The sequence below is a fragment of the Saccoglossus kowalevskii genome, chromosome 12, assembly GCF_978046115.1.
Source record: "Saccoglossus kowalevskii chromosome 12, keSacKowa6.1, whole genome shotgun sequence".
NCBI classification, from domain to species: Eukaryota; Metazoa; Hemichordata; class Enteropneusta; family Harrimaniidae; genus Saccoglossus; species Saccoglossus kowalevskii.
The window spans coordinates 36,453,817-36,475,764 of NC_140652.1; the positions used below are offsets into that span (position 1 = coordinate 36,453,817).

At 35.6% G+C, this 21,948-nt stretch overlaps 1 protein-coding gene and 8 non-coding genes across 9 annotated transcripts in view; 1 reads left to right on the forward strand and 8 right to left on the reverse strand.

The window, feature by feature from the left end:
* LOC100372877 (cGMP-inhibited 3',5'-cyclic phosphodiesterase 3A-like) overlaps positions 1-13,986 on the forward strand; it is a 107,378-nt gene extending 93,392 nt beyond the window's left edge. Inside the window, exons 6-13 of the mRNA XM_085506640.1 lie at positions 1,723-1,834; positions 2,308-2,445; positions 2,717-2,916; positions 5,049-5,252; positions 6,220-6,381; positions 6,490-6,655; positions 6,890-6,979; positions 9,435-13,986. Coding sequence (XP_085362766.1) covers positions 1,723-1,834; positions 2,308-2,445; positions 2,717-2,916; positions 5,049-5,252; positions 6,220-6,381; positions 6,490-6,655; positions 6,890-6,979; positions 9,435-9,769 — 1,407 coding nt within the window. The 3' untranslated portion in view covers positions 9,770-13,986. The remainder of the gene's footprint in view (positions 1-1,722; positions 1,835-2,307; positions 2,446-2,716; positions 2,917-5,048; positions 5,253-6,219; positions 6,382-6,489; positions 6,656-6,889; positions 6,980-9,434) is intronic.
* Positions 13,987-14,974: 988 nt separating this feature from the next.
* On the reverse strand, positions 14,975-15,046 carry TRNAA-CGC (transfer RNA alanine (anticodon CGC)). Its single transcript has one exon. It is a non-coding gene; the product is annotated as a tRNA-Ala (tRNA).
* An 871-nt stretch (positions 15,047-15,917) lies between these two features.
* On the reverse strand, positions 15,918-15,989 carry TRNAA-CGC (transfer RNA alanine (anticodon CGC)). The gene has a single exon. It is a non-coding gene; the product is annotated as a tRNA-Ala (tRNA).
* A 498-nt stretch (positions 15,990-16,487) lies between these two features.
* Positions 16,488-16,559, reverse strand: TRNAA-CGC (transfer RNA alanine (anticodon CGC)). The gene has a single exon. It is a non-coding gene; the product is annotated as a tRNA-Ala (tRNA).
* A 727-nt stretch (positions 16,560-17,286) lies between these two features.
* TRNAA-CGC (transfer RNA alanine (anticodon CGC)) lies at positions 17,287-17,358 on the reverse strand. Its single transcript has one exon. It is a non-coding gene; the product is annotated as a tRNA-Ala (tRNA).
* Positions 17,359-17,856: 498 nt separating this feature from the next.
* TRNAA-CGC (transfer RNA alanine (anticodon CGC)) lies at positions 17,857-17,928 on the reverse strand. Its single transcript has one exon. It is a non-coding gene; the product is annotated as a tRNA-Ala (tRNA).
* Positions 17,929-19,544: 1,616 nt separating this feature from the next.
* TRNAA-CGC (transfer RNA alanine (anticodon CGC)) lies at positions 19,545-19,616 on the reverse strand. The gene has a single exon. It is a non-coding gene; the product is annotated as a tRNA-Ala (tRNA).
* A 497-nt stretch (positions 19,617-20,113) lies between these two features.
* On the reverse strand, positions 20,114-20,185 carry TRNAA-CGC (transfer RNA alanine (anticodon CGC)). Its single transcript has one exon. It is a non-coding gene; the product is annotated as a tRNA-Ala (tRNA).
* Positions 20,186-21,799: 1,614 nt separating this feature from the next.
* On the reverse strand, positions 21,800-21,871 carry TRNAA-CGC (transfer RNA alanine (anticodon CGC)). The gene has a single exon. It is a non-coding gene; the product is annotated as a tRNA-Ala (tRNA).
* Positions 21,872-21,948: the final 77 nt, after the last annotated feature.

The following is a 21,948-nucleotide window of genomic DNA, read 5'->3' on the forward strand; positions in this document are numbered from 1 at the left end:
GACATGTGATCTCTGTATGATTGACATGTGATCTCTGTATGATTGACATGTGATATATGTATGATTGACATGCAAACTCTGTATGATTGACATGTGATTATGTATGATTGACATGCTATCTCTGTATGATTGACATGTGATATATGTATGATTGACTTGCAATCTCTGTATGATTGACATGTGATGTATGTATGATTGACATGCTGTCTCTGTATGATTGACATGTGATATATGTATGATTGACATGTGATATATGTATGATTGACATGCAATCTCTGTATGATTGACATGTGATATTTGTATGATTGACATGCAATCTCCATATGATTGACATGTGATCTCTGTATGATTGACATGCAAACTCTGTATGATTGACATGTGATATATGTATGATTGACATGCTATCTCTGTATGATTGATGTGATCTCTGTATGATTGATGTGATCTCTGTATGATTGACATGTGATCTCTGTATGATTGACATGTGATATATGTATGATTGACATGCAATCTCCATATGATTGACATGTGATCTCTGTATGATTGACATGTGATCTCTGTATGATTGACATGCAATCTCTGTATGATTGACATGTGATATATGTATGATTGACATGCAATCTCCATATGATTGACATGTGATCTCTGTATGATTGACATGTGATATATGTATGATTGACATGCAAACTCTGTATGATTGACATGTGATATATGTATGATTGACATGTGATATATGTATGATTGACATGTGATATATGTATGATTGACATGCAAACTCTGTATGATTGACATGTGATATATGTATGATTGACATGCAATCTCCATATGATTGACATGTGATCTCTGTATGACTGACATGCAAACTCTGTATGATTGATGTGATCTCTGTATGATTGACATGTGATATATGTATGATTGACATGCAATCTCCATATGATTGACATGTGATCTCTGTATGATTGACATGTGATATATGTATGATTGACATGCAATCTCTGTATGATTGACATGTGATATATGTATGATTGACATGCAATCTCCATATGATTGACATGTGATCTCTGTATGATTGACATGTGATCTCTGTATGATTGACATGTGATATATGTATGATTGACATGTGATCTCTGTATGATTGACATGTGATCTCTGTATGATTGACATGCTATCTATGTATGATTGACATGTGATCTCTGTATGATTGACATGTGATCTCTCTGATTGACATGTGATCTCTCTGATATGTGATCTCTATGATTGACATCTGGTATATGTGTGATTGACATGTGATCTCTGTGTGATTGACATGCAATCTCTGTATGATTGACATGTGATATATGTATGATTGACATGTGATCTATGTATGATTGACATGTGATCTCTGTATGATTGACATGTGATCTCTCTGATTGACATGTGATCTCTATGATTGACATGTGATCACTATGATTGACATCTGGTATATGTGTGATTGACATGTGATCTCTGTGTGATTGACATGTGATCTCCATATGATTGACATGTGATATACATGTATGTGTGATTAACATGTGATCTCCATATGATTGACATGTGATATATGTGTGATTAACATGTGATCTCCATATGATTGACATGTGATATATGATTGATGTGATCTCTGTATGATTGACATGTGATCTCTGTGTGATTAACATGTAATCTCTGTGTGATTAACATGTGATCTTAATTTTCTGTTTATAGATTGGTTATAGGATTTTTACAGATGCGGGTTTGTTTGAGACATTTCGTATCCCAACCAAAGAATTTATGAATTATTTTCAAAAATTAGAAGATGGTTATAGGGAAAAACCATGTAAGTATGAGGGTGAGATATTGTAGTGAATGGCATGAACACTCCAGTCTTTCAATACACTTCAATATTTAAATTGTTGTCACTGATTTCTGTAATCATATATGCTCATGAATTACTTCCAAAAATTCAAACAACAATTTTGACTAATAACATCTTTTTTAATAAAATATATTTAATAGCATTATTATAAACAAAAATCATTATGAAACATATTGATATCATACCAACTTGGTTTCATCTGTTCAGACTGAAAAAGGCATCCGTAATTGCCTTATGGTCTAATACAGCAGAAATTTTCTGTAAAAATTATTACCACTGTATTATTACAACTTTATAGCTTGTTACCTTTAACATTCTTCTTTAACATTCTTTAACATTGGAATGAACAACAAGCATATCTGTGTTCTCCATCTGTCTTTAGTGACAATGTTTGCACCTATATTTTGTCGTAACAAACATGTTTGTGGTTTCAGATCACAATAGAATCCATGCGGGAGATGTACTACATGCTGTGTATTATTTGTCAACTCAACCTATACCCGGATTTACACAGGTCAATCCTGAGGATACTTCAGATAGTCTACATAAAAATGGATCATCCAGTGATACAGGTAAAGTCATATCTATCAATGATTCTAACCTTGTATATATTATCTCTAGAAATTAGGATTCTTAAAAATAAACTTTCTTTATAAATTTGTTGCATGTTCTTTATGACAAGTAAGTTTGGAAACAAAGCTGAAATTTGTATTTTCATATAAATTTTCAATTTATAAATCACCTGTTTCTATGACTACATATTAATGCATAAAGAGTAGACATTCATATGCTGGCATGTAATCGATAAATCCAAGTTATGTTGAATTATTTTCCTGCATATAGATTCTGATAGTGGTGGTCCATCAGGCCATACGCCGACTGTCACACCAAGAGCCAGTTTTACAGCAGATGATAGCTACGGTATATTGGCTGGCAATCTGCCTGCATTGGAATTGATGGCGTTATATGTAGCAGCCGCAATGCATGATTACGACCACCCTGGGCGAACCAATGCATTCCTAGTAGCAACCAGGGCATCTCAGGTACATTTTTATATTGTTCATATTGAATTTGAAGGTTCCAAAGCACATGGATATATGGTTAAAGTGCGGGAGTCGTCACCTGCGCATGCATCAGATGGCTATGGCATGTCATTGTTTACAAACAAGTGTCTACCCATGAGCCTTTTTAGTCCCCGTTCAGACGCAGTCCGAAAACGGGGACTTATGTTTTGACCTCTGTGTGTCCGTGCGTGCGTCTGTGCGTGCGTCCGAACCTGTATCTTAGAAATGCCTGGACCAATCACAATCAAACTTCATACATACATCATACATGATATCATACATATGCACGTCAATTTGTTTCACGATCTGATTCAAGATGGCCGAATGGCAGCCATTTTTGTGCTAAAAATCATCAAAATCAAGCATTTCCCGGCTGTTTACAGATGGATTTTGTTCAAACCTTGTATATACGTTGGACATTATAGGACCTTGAGGAATATCATTTTGTTTTACGATCGGATTCAAGATGGCCGAATGGCGGCCATTTTTGTGCTAAAAAATCATAAAAATCAAGCATTTCTCGGCTGTTTACAGATGGATTTTGTACAAACTTGATATATACATTAGGCATTATGGGACCTTGATGCAAATAATTTAGTTTTTTAGATAACATTCAAAATGGCCGACTGGCGGCCATTTTGTTTTAATGAATGGGCTTCTAGACCCATATTTCCAACTTGTTTTGACTGATTATGTTCAAATTTTAAATATTCATTATACATCATGTCATAGATAGACAGATATATTGGTTTGACGATCCTATTCAAAATGGCCGAATGGTTGTCATTTTTGTGCTAAAAAATCATCAAATATCAAGCATTTCTGGCATTTATGGATGGATTTCGTTCAAACTTGGTACATACATTAGACATTACGGGTTCCTGATGCACGTCATTTTATTTTTCAGATCAGACTCAAAATGGCTGTCCGGTGGCCATTTTGTTTTAATGAATGGGTTTCCAAACCCATATGTCTGACTTGTTTTGACTGATTATGTTCAAATTTTTAATATTCATTATACATCATGTCACAGATATACGGATATATTGGTTTGACGAACCTTTTCAAAGTTGCCTAATGGTCTCTATTTTTGTGCTAAAAAACTTGTTTTATTTTTTAGATCAGATTCTGAATTGCTGACTAGTGGCCATTTTGTTTTAATGAATGGGCTTCTAGAGCCATATCTCTGACATGCTTTGACTGACTATGTTCAAATTTTATATATTCATTATACATATATTCATAATGGCTGATTTTGTTTTAATTAATGCTGTTCCAGAGCAATATCTCTCAATACTCATTTGACGATCAGATACAAATGTCAATCATTTAAATGTTAAACAATCATCATATTCCTGACATGTTTATATTCCAGCTATATTACTATAAACAAAATTTTATATCTTAAATTTGATAACTAACAAGGACTGTGCCATGCATGGCTTGTTTAGCATGCGTTGTTATCGTCGCTTGGGACCCACACGTTCCCAAGAGATGACCCCTCTGCTTTAAGCATTATGTTGTCTTCATTGTTGGTGTCAGCGTTGTCATTTGTAGTAACGATAGCAAAGTGTTGATAATTTAATTTTTTTTTAAATTATGTAAGTCTAATATTTATATATAGATAAAAATGTATCTTTGAAAACTTGAATAACATACATTTTGTTTACATTGTAATATGATGTGACAATACAGCATATCAGCCATAATTGAACTCTCATTCTTTGATCACATATTTTGTTTACGTTCAATAAAGCCAATCAAGTATTATGTTGATAATGAAACACATAATGAATTATTGAATATGTATGCCTGATTGACCATGATATATTGATGACTAGCTAAGGTATAACCATGATTAGCCATGGTGCAACCATGATTGACCATGGTATGACCATGATTGGTCATATTGTAAATGATTTGCCAAAACATAAAAAAAATTGGCTGTGATGTAACCATGATTGGCCATGATATAATTATGATTGACCATAGTGTAAATGATTTGTCAAAGTATAACAAATGGCCATAGTATAACCATAATTGGCTAAGGTATAACCATGATTGGATTTGGTGTAACTGATAATATTTATATTTTTTGTTTATTCCTATAGGCGATACTTTACAATGACCGAGCAGTATTAGAAAACCACCACACAGCTGCAGCTTGGAGTCTTCTTCTTTCATGTCCGCAGTACAACTTTCTTAGTCAGCTTGACGAGGCAGAGTATAAAAGATTTAGATTTCTGGTTATTGAATTCATTCTAGCTACTGATTTGAAGAGGCATTTTGATTTCCTTGTTGAATTCAATGCTAAAGTAGGTATTGTTTCTAGTAGCATGAACATTTGTCTAGATGTTAAATAGAGTCTTTTATTCATGGTAAATTTGATGAATCTTTGTGCTTTCTTTCTGTTATGCTATACTGATTACACTTTCTTCAAAGTTTGTAATATAGAAAACCAATGTAAGTTTTCAACTTTTTAGCTCCGTTGTCGACTTTGTCGAGCGGAGCTTATCATATGAGGGATTGTCCGTCGTCGTCGTCTGTCGTCGTCGTTCGTGTCAATGTTTTATTTTTTCGACTTCTTCTTGAAAACTACAAGCCTGAATGCTTTGATACTTGGTGTATATGTACCTTGGGTAGACCTCTCCTAGGTTTGTTCATTTCATGTTGATATCTTCAATTCTCTAATTTTGGTGAATATTTTTGTCATTTTTAGTAAAAAGTGATATTTTCGACTTCTTGTTAAAAACCGCAATTGCAATTTCTTTGATATTACATATATAAATACTACATGTGGACCTCTCTCAGATTTGTGCATTTCGTGATGATATTTTCAATTCTCTAACTTTGGTGAATATTTTTGTCATTTTTGGTAGAAAGTGATATTTTCGACTTCTTGTTAAAAACTGTTAGTCTGATTGCTTTGATACTATACATATTGTTCATTTTCTATTGATGTCTTCAGTTCTTTAATTGAAATGTGCATTGCTAACAGCGGAGCTATCTCAGCCGATAGGCTGCTTGTTTTGGATTGCGATTGCTGTCAGTGATAAGACTTACTCTGTACAGATCAGGGTATTCTGTTAAACACTCTAGTGTTGTGTTTTTGAAAACCAGTCAAAAGTCAGGAATTGTACTTTATCTTAAAGCGTTCTAAAAATGTTTGATTTGGTTTTATTGCAATAAAATTTTGACAGTTTATAAGAATTTAAATATTACTAGTTAACACTGTGCATATTGTACATTACATTACAGTATATTATTTTGCTGTGTTTTCAGGTTAATGACTCAGATGCACAAGGTATTGATTGGTCAGCGGAGCCTGATAGATTATTAGTTTCTCAGATGTGTATTAAATTAGCTGATATCTCTGGCCCGACCAAATATAAAAATCTGCATATTAATTGGACATACAGGATATCAGAGGAATTTTATGAACAGGTATGTAGTAGTGTATCTTTTCCACATTTACAAGGTTTACATCTGTCATGCCTTAAGGTTTAAGGTACATGGAAAACATTTCATATTGTTAAATATGTCTGTTTCCAGGGTGATGAAGAAGCTCGTTTAGGACTCCCTATCTCCCCGTATATGGACAGGAGGAGCCCACAACTGGCTAAACTACAGGAAACCTTCATCAATCATCTTGTGGCTCCATTATGTAATGCTTATGGTCAGGCTGGTTTGTTGCCTGGACAGTGGGTTGAGGAAGATGGTACGATTTGGTGTCTTTTACTTTATATTTGACAGTTTTAGTCACAATATTTATTGTGTTGTTTGTTTTTCTCAAAACTTGCAGTTAATCTTTATCTGTGTTTTCAGGAAATTGTCAAAATACAGACACTTTAGAAATTACAAAAATCAAACTATTATCTACATTGTATTGACTCATTGATTTAACTGAAATCCCTCCCACTTATTTTTGTTTGTTTTTTTGATGAATTTGTAGAAGCGGATCAAAAAAGTGATGGAGATATCTCAGGAAATGAGAGTACAAATGAAGGGGGTACTGCAGATGAGGATGAAAGCGGTAATGAAGGTACAAACTTTGTAAATTGTTCATGTTGCTGATGGACATGTCTGATTGTCGCACATTATTGACCCCCCCCCCTCCCCCACCGGCTCTGATTATTTCCCTTGCAAATGTCCTTTTTATTCAAGATGCCTATAGTCATGTTTTTGCTGACAACACTGAATGGACAGAAAGACATATATGGGTGTGATATCTTGGGTTTATGTATGTCTGCTTGAATTGTCACTAATATCTTTGTTTATTTGATGTACAGTACAGTTCTCACGAAAGCTTTGGCTTTTGTGGCATCATTGTCGCCTCAGCATCCCATCATTGTGGCATCAGCTTCGCGTCATTGAAAATTGAAGCTGTGTTCGCCTCACTTATTTTGTGGCATCATCGTGGCCTCAGCTTCGCAGTCTCATTGCATCAACATGGCATCAGCTTCAAAGTATTGTGACATGAGTATGACCTCATTATTTTCACACGGAAAGGCAGTAGAGAAAAACACATGTACAGAAGTTCGATATGGAATCGACTTGAAATTCAAGGCGGTAAGGGGAATAAAATAATATGACCAAGAGTAAAATTACATTTTAAAAAGATATCTTGTTTAATTATTTAATGTTGCGAGTATTGGGTACCAAAAACTTTGTGAAGTACATTGCAATCTGCAAGATGACGAGTGTCATATTGACTGCAAGGAAAATCGCGATAAATTTAAATCACACGATGCAATCATCGTTCAGATACAACACAAATGCTATACAAAATGAATCTGTTCTTGTTATAAAATTACCTTATTTTCATTCATTTTATTTGCTGGTAAGAGAACAGATTCAGATTCCTCATTTCGGTGGTATTTTTCTGTGTTTCGTTTAGTTTTAGCCGAGTCCGATCCCATGCCCGGACTACTAATACATGCAAAACACTCGTACGCCACCCGGTGCGTCGGTGTTGTCGCCTGCCATCTTGATACAAAGTTCCAAAACAAGTGCGTACATTTCTAACTATGATTGGATGGTTGTGGTGGCGTCGGACTGTTAAATTTTACATCCAATTTTCAAAATTAAGTCACAATCAGTGATCTGAGCTTGATCCATACGTACTTTAAAAGTATTCTCACAAAAAATATTTTCAAATAAAAACCACATGCCCTGTAAAAAATCGAATAGCACTTAACATGCAGAAATAATTTATTGGGCTTCAGGAAAAAACGTGTTCATTTAGTTGTAGCCGTAAATATTTGGTGACCAGTCGATGAACAATTTTAAACTCATGATACACACGGAAGTCCTTTCGATACTGAATATCATCGACCCCAATCTGGTTTACCTTTTTCCAACTTGCAGAACTGATTTGTATCTCAGCCCAGTTTTTTTTTACTTTTTTTGAACTGAGGTCAAATCCCAGCCGTTTGTCAAAATATGGCAATGTTTTTCAGTGAATAATTGTGAAGCTTGTCACAGCACAAAAAAACTATGTCTGGACCTTTTGGAGAAACCAACCGGGATCGATATTCCAAATAAATTATTGGGACACGGTCGGTGGACATTTCAAACAAATGAAATTATTAACGAAAGACGAGATTTTTCCAGATATTTACGAACATACTGTCATACCAAATATATGCAAAATTGACAAATACACAAAGAGATATTAGGTTTTATTTTAGCCTTAGAAATATTTTCTTTCACTCGGTCAATGCGTGGGACTTCTATTTAGCTTCATGGTCCTTCGGCTTGTCTTCTCCTTGGGGGAAATAACAATAATTATACAAATCATAAACTCAACACAGTCAGGAAAAGGAAACCCAGACAACCATGTCGTACTTCTGTTGAAATACATTTTGTAGCAGTGTGTGACGTCAGAATATTGTTTAAAATAAAATAGTTAATCCCAGCCAAATCTAGGTCAAAGGGTCAGATTGCGTGCATATAATTATAGATAGTTAAAACAAAAAGTATTTGAGCTTTTGATGGTTGTTTAACATCTATGCACGGTTACTAAACTAGTAACCGTGATCTATGAAAACCAGAAAATTGTTAGTAGTCCAAATTTTTGCACAGTTGAAAATAAAGTGGAAATTCAACAAGCAGTCGCAAAAGCGAGCGATTGAAAAGCGGAAGCGGGCGAGAAGTTTGGCGAAATGAGTTCTGTACTTCTTTGTTTGATGAAGCGATGCTGATGCCACATTGTCACCATAATGAGGCCACAATGAAGCGAAGCGATAACCACCTAACTTTTCAATTTCGCGACATTGATGCGATGCTCAAGCCATAACAATGCCATAATGATGCGATGCTGAAGCGAAGGTAAAACTGAAGTGAAGCCAAAGCTTTTGCAAGAACTGTACTGTAATCGCAAAGTTTGTTAAGTAATAGTGATCACTTAGGCATTAAAAAAGTAAAATTGTTCTACCTGTACAATTACAGTACATTTCTATATGATATTAAATCCTGTATTTTTTTTACTCACTCAGTTGCAAAACTTCCAATTAAAAAATCAAGAAAAATGGTAAGTAAACTGACACAGCATATAAAAGATAACCATGAATGGTGGCTGAAAGTACTTGAAGAAGAAGCTAAAGAAAAAGCGGAAAAAGAAAAGAAAGAGAGAGATGAAAAGAAAAAAATTGATGACACAGAAATGGAAACTATTGAAGAGGAAGAAAAAGAAATTGAAGAAAAAATTGAGCTCAAGAACGTTAAGCCAAAAGAAAAAAAGAAAGTTCGTCTTGGTCCTGTATCAACAATGGTCGAAAGTGACCAATTAGATGACAGTTCTCAAAACAGTTGTCAAGATGATGACAAGTAATTTGATTTACACATAATACTACAATGTATTTTATATATGAGACATTTTGTTTTTAAAATATGGATATTGTTGTAAACCATTATGTACCTATATTCTGCTAATATATTTATTTTGCATGTATGGTCATGCATTGTTACAAGGAGTGCAGACCAATCAAAATTAGGGAGTCTTTGAAACTAGCCAATGAAATTAGTAGAATTGTTTTTAAAATAGAGCATTGAAGTCATTGAAGTTTACCAGCTAAGATGGATGAATTTTTAAATCTAGAGAATCATCTTATTGGTCCATTTTAATCATCCAATATAAGTGTCATTAAAATGGGCAAATCATTGAGTTGGTCAAACCGACCAATCAGAGCACATTATTTATTGAAAGCTTTACTACCATCAAAATACTGGACTTATTTTTAACTGAAAAGAGTATACACTTTTTATAACAGTGTTGTATTACCATATATGAATAATTTGAGTGCTTGCATATTTTCCACTTAATGGGTATTTAGTTTATGTCTAATTTATGTGTATAGAATGGCATTTATAGAAGCCATAATTAGATGCACTATTGACTGGAGTTTTCTGAAACTAAATTATTCTCTGTGGCTTACTGTTTGAAACCTTAAGTAGAATATTCGTGGAATCTGAACTAGCTTTTAAATCATGAACCTCTATTTTACGTGTTTTGACCATTTTCTATTTATTTGCTCTTTTCCCATTTATTTGGATGTTTTACTTTGCGTAAAATCTGTAGTGAATTAAAGTACTGAATTTTTATTTGTCAGCTAGCCTTAATTGTCCAGACGTATTCATAATTATATAATTCACACCCAGTCTAAAAGTCACTGAAATAGACATTCCTACATAATATCAAAATTTTCTTAAAAAAAAATTAAAACTTCATGGAAATGTGTCCTACGTATAACGAGTTAACATGAAGTTAAATTGCATAAACGTTTAACAGTTGATATTTAAATGCCTCACTTCTGCATAAGATATAGATGTGGAATTAGTCTGTCCTCAGTCTCGTCGTCAGTGTTGTTAATTTTATCATGTGGTTATGATCACCCAAGTTTCTTTCAGATTTGAAGCAGGCTATCATGGTCGCTTTCTTAGTTACTAAGCAACATTTTAAAGATTGAAAAAATGCAATCACTATAAGTTCGTCTTACTAGTTGTAGGCAGTTTTTATACTGTCATAAATTATCTATTTTCTGTCAGAAACAATAAAAAGATGCATGTAAGATGAGAAGTGCATAGCATAAATCAAAATTGAAATCAAATCAAATTATTTAAGCCTACACCATATAGTTTAATAAATCTCTTGTAGGGAAAGTTATGGAATATCATTAACTAATATTTGTGTTTAATGTAATTGAGCAAATGGTTCTAGAAGACATTAATCAACCAGTTATGGCTAGAAATCATAAGTTATTGTTCAATGTTTAAAGGCACAACATGCCATGGGCCACTGTTGTCTATCACTGTTGTCGGAGGGGCTTCTGTAATTCAGAAATCAACAAAGATGCTACCGTCATTTATTTAGGGGAATTATAAAAAATGATAATTATGTAAGGAAAACAAGCGTGGATTTTGAATAATCTAGAGTAACAACCGATTTAATGGAAGTGTTATTTATTTAGTGTTATGACATATTTCGTCTGTTTTCTCTGAATAGAATACATTTTACAATTGCAATCTCGTGTCTGCTACAATGTAGGTATTCAAATACCCATTCCCTTTCTTCTAGTGGACGCTAGGCATGATATAAAGTTGTGTTGTGAATAAAAACAAAAAAGGATTGTGCTTCTAAACAGATGGCTGATGTGAAATGTCGCACCTTGGATAAATGTGACACAAATGATTCAACCAAATATCCAGCTGTTGCAATAGCTTTTATCGTCATTGTAAGATGGGTTCAACTATGGATACAGTGGTTGTTCTTAATATAAATTGGGTGACTTTGGGTGCAGTAATTAGTCCTATGTACTGCTAGGTTCAACTACGCATACAGTGATTGGTCTTAATACAAATTGGGTGACTTTGGGTTAAGTAATTAACCCTCTCTACTCCCAGGTTCAACTATGGATGCAGTAATTGGCTCAAATACTGCTAAGACAAATAGTGGTGTATGTATTGATGATTGTGCATTTTTCAACATTGAGTGAGCCTAGTACTCTTGGTGGTGGTAATTGGGACAGCTATAAGTGATTGTCTAGAACACGATTATTATAAATAGTTTTTTTAGCTCCGCTGTCGACTTTGTCGAGCGGAGCTTATCATATGAGTGATTGTCCGTCGTCCGTGTCAATGTTTTACTTTATCGACTTCTTCTTGAGAACTACAAGCCTGAATGCTTTGATACTTGGTGTATATGTACCTTGGGTAGACATCTCTCAGATTTGTTCATTTCATGATCATATCTTCAATTCTCTAATTTTGGTGAATATTTTTGTCATTTTTGGTAAAAAGTGATATTTTCGACTTCTTGTTAAAAAACGCAAGTCTGATTGCTTTGATATTACATATATAGGTACTACATGTGAACCACTCTCAGATTTGTTCATTTTGTAATGATATCTTCAATTCTCTAATTTTGGTGAATATTTTTGTAATTTTTGGTAAAAAGTGATATTTTCAACTTTTTGTTAAAAACCGCAAGTCCAATTGCTTTGATATTACATATATAGGTACTACATGTGGACCTCTCTCAGATTTGTTCATTTTGTAATGATATCTTTAATTCCCTAATTTTAGTGAATATTTTTTTAATTTTTGGTAAAAAGTGATATTTTCGACTTCTTGTTGAAAACAGCAAGTCCAATTGCATTGATACTATGCATATTGTTCATTTTCTAATGATATCTTCTGTTCTTTAATTGAAATGTGCATTGCTAACAGCGGAGCTATCTCAGCCGAGAGACTGCTTGTTTATGAAACTAATCATATGTATGACTTGTATATTTATTTTTTATTTCTTGCAGAATAGTTGAGGAAAAACATTATTTTTTTCATTTTTTTTCAAAAGATATCGAAAGTGGGACCTGGTGAGTTTCCATAGTGATTAGATTCAAATTTCAGCATCAGTCGCTTTACTTACCTCCTGTTACAATATCCCTCCACCCTATAGACTGTTTGTTTCAATTTATTTTTTATCAGGGATATTTTCTCTTTTTATCAAATTATTTAATTATTTGCAATTCTGTAATTATAAACAAAATTTATGAAAAGTAGTTTGAAAACTAATCTTATTTATATCAAAGTTCTGTATTTATTCACAAATTATGTCGTTTACATCGGCTGAATTCTGAACTCTAAAAATTCTTTGTTTTAAAATGTTTTCTAGAGTGAAGTGAGTATTAATTTTTGAAGAAAAAAAACACATTACAATGCATGTTATGAATATATTATTTTTTGTGTCATGTGACTAATTTGCATACAGGGTCATGATTGGAGAAAAGGTTATCTTACTTGCTTTTACATTATAAAAACCATGCAACTTTGTTTGTGTAAAAGAATAGTAGTTAAATGCAGCATTTTATTTTTCAGCATTATTATTCAGATAATATTGTATTTGTTTCTGCCAAAGCAGCATTTTTATGTAGTTTTGTAATTTTTTTTTTAATTTTAAATCATTATTTTTTATTTCGTATAGAGCTTGTTTAAATGTGAAAACAACTATATTGTGAAAAGTGACAAAACATGAATGCAATGGAATAAGTTCAAATATACCTTGAAGGAAATATGTTAATGTTCAACTGGCCATATGTCATTTTTCTCAATATGATATTTCCATAACATTTTTGATCACAGTCTGCAGCTTTGAACTTGAACATGGTGGATTTTGACTACTCATAGATCTGTGAATGCACTACCATTTCTTGTTTTCACAGTGATTGTAATGTCTTCCAGTTATGTATTGAATGCCAATCCAATTCTGGTATGCAAATTACACACACAGCAGCCAATCAGGATCCTGTATGCAAATTAGATTTTTAAACCCAGTAAGCCTTGAGATATCCAATGATAAATGTGATTGCAGTCATGTGATCTCTATACATATTAGCCAATCATAATCTATTCTGATTACACATTGTTAATGCTTACCTGGTCTGTAAATAACATAGAGGGCGCTATCACATTATTTTTATGATCTCTGTTATGTTACTAGTGTTACACCAAAATGTTGTGTTTGCATAGTAAAATAATAATGAGTTGTTTTTATGCAACTTGTATGCCACATTTTATTGAGTATTTATGATGTTTGTTTCCAAAAACTTCAACATGAGATTGATCATCTCGATTGCAGAAGGCTAAATTCATTACGTTAGAATCTATTGTGCAGTTCAGGGATTGTTTATCACTTTACCCTGGGTCTATTGTGTAACTCTATGAGGAATTAATTCATTCCATATGATCTATTTCGTAAATTCGTGTGAGATTAACTAATTGCCTTAAAATATATTGTGTAAATTTGTTAGTGATTAACTAGTTGTTGACATGTTGACATGCGACAAGCAAGGTGATTGAGTGTTCACGTCATTTATGCTTCCCGAGCTAATAGCACCAATGACGTATTTAACTCATTGCACAAGGGTCTTTATTGTAATCCATTACCCCAAGGTATATGATGTATTTCTGTGACTAATTTGGTCATTGCCCTTAAAGCCATAGTTTCTCTCGTGGAGTGATTAACTCATTGTGTTAGGGTATATCCATATCTCGGTGAGTGACAATCTCATTGCCCTAGTGTCTATACTGTAACTCAGGAAGATATTAACTCATTGCCTTAAAGCGCGGTAGTCGTCGTGCTGCGCATTATGGTCTCATATAAACAAAGATGGCGACTTTGACTGTTGCGCAGAACAACGAGTACGAACTGAGACGTTTTCAAGCTTTAATTAGGTAATTTTCATGTGATTGGAAGGTATCGAATGAGTCACCGGCGGTAATCATTGCAAATCGCGCCCAGGTCAAACCTCATTCGTGTGGTTTCCATTTGAAGAGCGCATTGAGTTGTGGGAAAATCAATGTTTATCATTACAAATATCATGCATGCGCAGCGCGACAACTGCCACGCTTTAAGCATATGTTGTGAATTGCGAAGTGAAAGATTTAATCATGAAATTTTCGTGAAATACGTTGGTCACGTCATTGGAGCTTCTTAAGCTTCGAGAAAAATCAACCTTTTAATTAGCACGTGCATATAGACAGGAGATGTCGGGGATTGAACCCGAGGCCTCTCACGTGCGAAGCGAGCGCTCTACTACTGAGCTACATCCCCTGATGAGAATCATGTTTTTACTATGAATTGAACTGAGCTAATGCAAAAATAAGATGAATTACATTACTGTCTCAATCTGAATCTGCATACCAAACATGCTTAAAATTGAATTTCCATCTTGATGTGCCGTATTCTGAAGCTTATTATCACAATCTTAATGGTGTAACTCGAGGAGTGATTAACTCATCAGCCCAGATTCTATGGTTTAATTCGAGAAGGGAATAATTCACTCGGGAAGTGATTGAATTCATTCTCCACCGTAAGGATTATCTCGGGAGTGAAAACTCATTCCACCATAAGCAGTCGTGCAACTTTTTACGTGATTAACGCTTTAACCTCGGATATTTGCCTTAAGCATATGTTGTGAATTGCGATGCCATGAAATGTTCACGACATAAACGGTGTCGAATGATGTTGGTCACGTCATTGGAGCTTCTCGAGTTTCGAGAAAAAACTACCTTTTAAGTGAGCTTGTTAGCACGTGCGTCATACTATAGAATGGAGATGTCGGGGATTATTATCACAAACTTAATGGTGTAACTCGAGGAGTGATTAACTCATCAGCTCAGATTCTATGTTGTAATTCGAGAAGGGAATAATTCACTCGGGAAGTGATTGATTCATTCTCCAGCGTTAGGATTATCTCAGGAGTGAAAACTCATTCCACCATGAGCAGTTATGTAACTTTTTACGTGATTAACGCTTTAATCTCGGATATTTGCCTTAAGCATATGTTGTGAATTGCGATGCCATGAAATGTTCACGACATAAACGGTGTCGAATGATGTTGGTCACGTCATTGGAGCTTCACGAGTTTCGAGAAAAAACAACCTTTTAAGTAGCTTGTTAGCGCGTGCGTCATACTAGAGAATGGAGATGTCGGGGATTGAACCCGAGGCCTCTCACATGCGAAGCGAGCGCTCTACCACTGAGCTACATCCCCTGACAAGCATCATGTTTTTACTATGAATTGAACTGAGGTAATGCAAAAATAAGATGAATTACATTACTGTCTCAATCTGAATCTGCATACCAAACATGCTTAAAATTGAATTTCCATCTTGATGTGCCGTATTCTGAAGCTTATTATCACAAACTTAATGGTGTAACTCGAGGAGTGACTAACTCATCAGCCCAGATTCTATGGTTTAATTCGAGAAGGGAATAATTCACTCGGGAAGTGATTGAATTCATTCTCCACCGTTAGGATTATCGCGGGAGTGATAACTCATTCCACCATAAGCAGTCATGTAACTTTTTACGTGATTAACGCTTTAACCTCGGATATTTGCCTTAAGCAAATGTTGTGAATTGCGATGCCATGAAATGTTCACGACATAAACGGTGTCGAATGATGTTGGTCTCGTCATTGGAGCTTCTCGACTTTCGAGAAAAAACAACCTTTTAAGTAGCTTGTTAGCGCGTGCGTCATACTATAGAATGGAGATGTCGGGGATTGAACCCGAGGCCTCTCACGTGCGAAGCGAGCGCTCTACCACTGAGCTACATCCCCTGATGAGAATCATGTTTTTATTATGAATTGAACTGAGCTAGTGCAAAAATAAGATGAATTACATTACTGTCTCAATCTGAATCTGCATACCAAACATGCTTAAAATTAAATTTCCATCTTGATGTGCCGTATTCTGAAACTTAATATCATAAACTTAATGGTGTAACTCGAGGAGTGATTAACTCATTAGCCCAGATTCTATTGTTATTGAAGGAGGGAATAATTCACTTGGGAAATGAATGATTTATTCTCCAGCGTTAGGATTATCTAAGGAGTGATAACTCATTCCACCATGAGCAGTCATGTAACTTTTTACGTGATTGACGCTTTAACCTCTGATATTTGCCTTACGCATATGTTGTGAATTGCGAAGTGTTTGACTTAATCGTGAAATGTTCCAGACATACATGGTGTCAAATGATGTTGGTCACGTCATTAGAGCTTCTCGAGTTTCGAGAAAATACAACCTTTTAAGCGAGCTTGTTAGCACCTGCAAATAGAATATAGGATTATCTCACGAGTGAAAACTCATTCCACCATGAGCAGTTATGTAACTTTTTACGTGCTTACCGCTTTAATCTCGGATATTTGCCTTAAGCAAATGTTGTGAATTGCGATGCCATGAAATGTTCACGAATGATGTTGGTCACGTCATTGGAGCTTCTCGACTTTTGAGAAAAAACAACCTTTTAAGTGAGCTTGTTAGCGCGTGCGTCATACTATAGAATGGAGATGACGGGGATTGAACCCGAGGCCTCTCACATGCGAAGCGAGCGCTCTACCACTGAGCTACATCCCCTGATGAGAATCACGGTTTTTACTATGAATTGAACTGAGCTAATGCAAAAATAAGATGAATTACATTACTGTCTCAATCTGAATCTGCATACCAAACATGCTTAAAATTGAATTTCCATCTTGATTGCCGTATTCTGAAACATATTATCACAAACTTAATGGTGTAACTCTAGGAGTGATTAACTCATCAGCCCAGATTCTATGGTTTGATTCGAGAAGGGAATAATTCACTCGGGAAGTGATTGATTCATTCTCCACCATTAGGATTATCTCGCGAGTGATAACTCATTCCACCATAAGCAGTTATGTAACTTTTTACGTGATTAACGCTTTAACCTCGGATATTTGCCTTAAGCAAATGTTGTGAATTGCGATGCCATGAAATGTTCACGACATAAACGGTGTCGAATGATGTTGGTCTCGTCATTGGAGCTTCTCGACTTTCGAGAAAAAACAACCTTTTAAGTGAGCTTGTTAGCGCGTGCGTCATACTATAGAATGGAGATGTCGGGGATTGAACCCGAGGCCTCTCACATGCGAAGCGAGCGCTCTACCACTGAGCTACATCCCCTGATGAGAATCACGGTTTTTACTATGAATTGAACTGAGCTAATGCAAAAATAAGATGATTTACATTACTGTCTCAATCTGAATCTGCATACCAAACATGCTTAAAATTGAATTTCCATCTTGATGTGCCGTATTCTGAAACTTAATATCATAAACTTAATGGTGTAACTCTAGGAGTGATTAACTCATTAGCCCAGATTCTATTGTTATTCAAGGAGGGAATAATTCACTTGGGAAATGAATGATTTATTCTCCAGCGTTAGGATTATCTAAGGAGTGATAACTCATTCCACCATGAGCAGTCATGTAACTTTTTACGTGATTGACGCTTTAACCTCTGATATTTGCCTTACGCATATGTTGTGAATTGCGAAGTGTTTGACTTAATCGTGAAATGTTCCAGACATACATGGTGTCAAATGATGTTGTGGTCACGTCATTAGAGCTTCTCGAGTTTCGAGAAAATACAACCTTTTAAGCGAGCTTGTTTGCACCTGCAAATAGAATATAGGATTATCTCACGAGTGAAAACTCATTCCACCACGAGCAGTTATGTAACTTTTTACGTGCTTAACGCTTTAATCTCGGATATTTGCCTTAAGCAAATGTTGTGAATTGCGATGCCATGAAATGTTCACGAATGATGTTGGTCACGTCATTGGAGCTTCTCGACTTTCGAGAAAAAACAACCTTTTAAGTGAGCTTGTTAGCGCGTGCGTCATACTATAGAATGGAGATGTCGGGGATTGAAGCTGAGGCCGCTAACATGCGAAGCGAGCGCTCTACCACTGAGCTACATCCCCTGATGAGAATCATGTTTTTACTATGAATTGAACTGAGCTAATGCAAAAATAAGATGAATTACATTACTATCTCAATCTGAATCTGCATACCAAACATGCTTAAAATTGAATTTCCATCTTGATGTGCCGTATTCTGAAGCTTATTATCACAAACTTAATGGTGTAACTCGAAGAGTGACTAACTCATCAGCCCAGATTCTATGGTTTCGAGAAAAAGCACCTTTTAAGTAGCTTGTTAGCGCGTGCGTCATACTATAGAATGGAGATGTCGGGGATTGAAGCTGAGGCCGCTCACATGCGAAGCGAGCGCTCTACCACTGAGCTACATCCCCTGATGAGAATCATGTTTTTACTATGAATTGAACTGAGCTAATGCAAAAATAAGATGAATTACATTACTGTCTCAATCTGAATCTGCATACCAAACATGCTTAAAATTGAATTTCCATCTTCATGTGCCGTATTCTGAAACATATTATCACAAACTTAATGGTGTAACTCTAGGAGTGATTAACTCATCAGCCCAGATTCTATGGTTTGATTCGAGAAGGGAATAATTCACTCGGGAAGTGATTGATTCATTCTCCACCATTAGGATTATCTCGCGAGTGATAACTCATTCCACCATAAGCAGTTATGTAACTTTTTACGTGATTAACGCTTTAACCTCGGATATTTGCCTTAAGCAAATGTTGTGAATTGCGATGCCATGAAATGTTCACGAATGATGTTGGTCACGTCATTGGAGCTTCTCGAGTTTCGAGAAAAAACAACCTTTTAAGTAGCTTGTTAGCGCGTGCATCATACTATAGAATGGAGATGTCGGGGATTGAACCCGAGGCCTCTCACATGCGAAGCGAGCGCTCTACCACTGAGCTACATCCCCTGATGAGAATCACGGTTTTTACTATGAATTGAACTGAGCTAATGCAAAAATAAGATGAATTACATCACTATCTCAATCTGAATCTGCATACCAAACATGCTTAAAATTGAATTTCCATCTTGATTGCCGTATTCTGAAACATATTATCACAAACTTAATGGTGTAACTCTAGGAGTGATTAACTCATCAGCCCAGATTCTATGGTTTGATTCGAGAAGGGAATAATTCACTCGGGAAGTGATTGATTCATTCTCCACCATTAGGATTATCTCGCGAGTGATAACTCATTCCACCATAAGCAGTTATGTAACTTTTTACGTGATTAACGCTTTAACCTCGGATATTTGCCTCAAGCAAATGTTGTGAATTGCGATGCCATGAAATGTTCACGACATAAACGGTGTCGAATGATGTTGGTCACGTCATTGGAGCTTCTCGAGTTTCGAGAAAAATCAACCTTTTAAGTAGCTTGTTACCGCGTGCGTCATACTATAGAATGGAGATGTCGGGTATTGAACCCGAGGCCTCTCACATGCGAAGCGAGCGCTCTACCACTGAGCTACATCCCCTGATGAGAATCATGTTTTTACTATGAATTGAACTGAGCTAGTGCAAACATAAGATGAATACATTACTGTCTCAATCTGAATCTGCATACCAAACATGCTTAAAATTGAATTTCCATCTTGATGTGCCGTATTCTGAAACTTAATATCATAAACTTAATGGTGTAACTCTAGGAGTGATTAACTCATTAGCCCAGATTCTATTGTTATTCAAGGAGGGAATAATTCACTTGGGAAATGAATGATTTATTCTCCAGCGTTAGGATTATCTAAGGAGTGATAACTCATTCCACCATGAGCAGTCATGTAACTTTTTACGTGATTGACGCTTTAACCTCTGATATTTGCCTTACGCATATGTTGTGAATTGCGAAGTGTTTGACTTAATCGTGAAATGTTCCAGACATACATGGTGTCAAATGATGTTGTGGTCACGTCATTAGAGCTTCTCGAGTTTCGAGAAAATACAACCTTTTAAGCGAGCTTGTTAGCACCTGCAAATAGAATATAGGATTATCTCACGAGTGAAAACTCATTCCACCACGAGCAGTTATGTAACTTTTTACGTGCTTAACGCTTTAATCTCGGATATTTGCCTTAAGCAAATGTTGTGAATTGCGATGCCATGAAATGTTCACGAATGATGTTGGTCACGTCATTGGAGCTTCTCGACTTTCGAGAAAAAACAACCTTTTAAGTGAGCTTGTTAGCGCGTGCGTCATACTATAGAATGGAGATGTCGGGGATTGAAGCTGAGGCCGCTAACATGCGAAGCGAGCGCTCTACCACTGAGCTACATCCCCTGATGAGAATCATGTTTTTACTATGAATTGAACTGAGCTAATGCAAAAATAAGATGAATTACATTACTATCTCAATCTGAATCTGCATACCAAACATGCTTAAAATTGAATTTCCATCTTGATGTGCCGTATTCTGAAGCTTATTATCACAAACTTAATGGTGTAACTCGAAGAGTGACTAACTCATCAGCCCAGATTCTATGGTTTCGAGAAAAAGCACCTTTTAAGTAGCTTGTTAGCGCGTGCGTCATACTATAGAATGGAGATGTCGGGGATTGAAGCTGAGGCCGCTCACATGCGAAGCGAGCGCTCTACCACTGAGCTACATCCCCTGATGAGAATCATGTTTTTACTATGAATTGAACTGAGCTAATGCAAAAATAAGATGAATTACATTACTGTCTCAATCTGAATCTGCATACCAAACATGCTTAAAATTGAATTTCCATCTTCATGTGCCGTATTCTGAAACATATTATCACAAACTTAATGGTGTAACTCTAGGAGTGATTAACTCATCAGCCCAGATTCTATGGTTTGATTCGAGAAGGGAATAATTCACTCGGGAAGTGATTGATTCATTCTCCACCATTAGGATTATCTCGCGAGTGATAACTCATTCCACCATAAGCAGTTATGTAACTTTTTACGTGATTAACGCTTTAACCTCGGATATTTGCCTTAAGCAAATGTTGTGAATTGCGATGCCATGAAATGTTCACGAATGATGTTGGTCACGTCATTGGAGCTTCTCGAGTTTCGAGAAAAAACAACCTTTTAAGTAGCTTGTTAGCGCGTGCATCATACTATAGAATGGAGATGTCGGGGATTGAACCCGAGGCCTCTCACATGCGAAGCGAGCGCTCTACCACTGAGCTACATCCCCTTATGAGAATCATGTTTTTACTATGAATTGAACTGAGCTAATGCAAAAATAAGATGAATTACATTACTGTCTCAATC